The sequence below is a fragment of the Papilio xuthus genome, unplaced genomic scaffold, assembly GCF_000836235.2.
Source record: "Papilio xuthus unplaced genomic scaffold, Pxut_1.1 DF824915.1, whole genome shotgun sequence".
Taxonomy (NCBI): Eukaryota; Metazoa; Arthropoda; class Insecta; order Lepidoptera; family Papilionidae; genus Papilio; species Papilio xuthus.
In genome coordinates, this window is record NW_013533734.1 from 1 (window position 1) to 856 (window position 856).

Below are 856 nucleotides of genomic sequence, written 5' to 3' on the forward strand. Positions count from 1 at the left end.
ATTTAAAATGTAGGAACTTACTCGCTAGTCTCTCCCATAGTTGCAAGTGGCGCCATCTGTTGTTGGTTTTCACCTATAACAGATATATAAATATGACTAAATTATTAACAAAATACTTGGAAGTTTGCGATATTTTTTCTTTTGCTCGACATTGTTAACGCATTATCTTACGGTTGTTAAAGTTTAGGTCCAAAACGTATGGCGATATAGGTTGATAAATGAAACGTCAGATTAAATAATTTTTAGTACACATGACATTAGCGTAGGTACCTGTCTGTGTGTTGAGGCGCGCGTGCGACGCATGCGCCCCCTCGCGCATACCTATGTGATCTTCCTCCGCTACAGTAAAAAAAAGATAAAAGCGTGCTAAACTAATTACCATAAACAAAAAATAAAAAAAAACAAAATTGCACATATCAACTCAAAGAAAAAATAGGATTGAAAATGCTTAAAATTAAATGCCAAACAAAATCCACACAATTGGTACTAATTCAGCAACACTTACCCGTGTAAGGGAACAGATATTTATCATGTGTGTGAAGTTTGTCGGATCCTTCTGACATCCTATCATTGTAGTCCCCGCCGTAGTGACTTTCCATCTTTCTTTGATAATCGTTTTTCAACATAGTCGCTATGCCGGAGTCCCGAAAATCTCGCGAAGGGTAACCATCATGGTCTCTCGTGGTCACTCCTGAGTCCCGGAAATCCCTTGAACCGTATACATTAGGGTCGCCGTTTAAATACTTTGTTGGACTGTAGCCGTATTCTGAAGTTCTTGAGGCGGGTAGATAAGTTTTGGAGCCGTAAGGGTTTTGTGGCAGTCTGTACATTGTAGGCGACATCGGGTAGTTGGGGT

At 39.7% G+C, this 856-nt stretch overlaps 1 protein-coding gene across 1 annotated transcript; it reads right to left on the reverse strand.

Moving 5' to 3' along the window:
* Positions 1-10: 10 nt before the first annotated feature.
* On the reverse strand, positions 11-849 carry LOC106126958 (protocadherin-like wing polarity protein stan). Its single transcript, XM_013324869.1, has 3 exons — positions 506-849; positions 271-339; positions 11-73 (listed from the first exon to the last, which is right to left on the reverse strand). The coding sequence occupies exons 1-3, from the start codon at positions 840-842 to the stop codon at positions 18-20; spliced, it is 462 nt and encodes a 153-aa protein (XP_013180323.1). The 5' UTR covers positions 843-849; the 3' UTR covers positions 11-17.
* Positions 850-856: the final 7 nt, after the last annotated feature.

Coding starts and splice junctions, on each gene's coding strand:
- LOC106126958 (XM_013324869.1), bottom strand. CDS start 842: ATGTCGCCTACAATGTACAGACTGCCACAAAACCCTTACGGCTCCAAA. Junction 340..505: donor ATATCTGTTCCCTTACACGG/GTAAGTGTTGCT, acceptor TTTTTACTGTAG/CGGAGGAAGATCACATAGGT. Junction 74..270: donor GCGCCTCAACACACAGACAG/GTACCTACGCTA, acceptor TATCTGTTATAG/GTGAAAACCAACAACAGATG.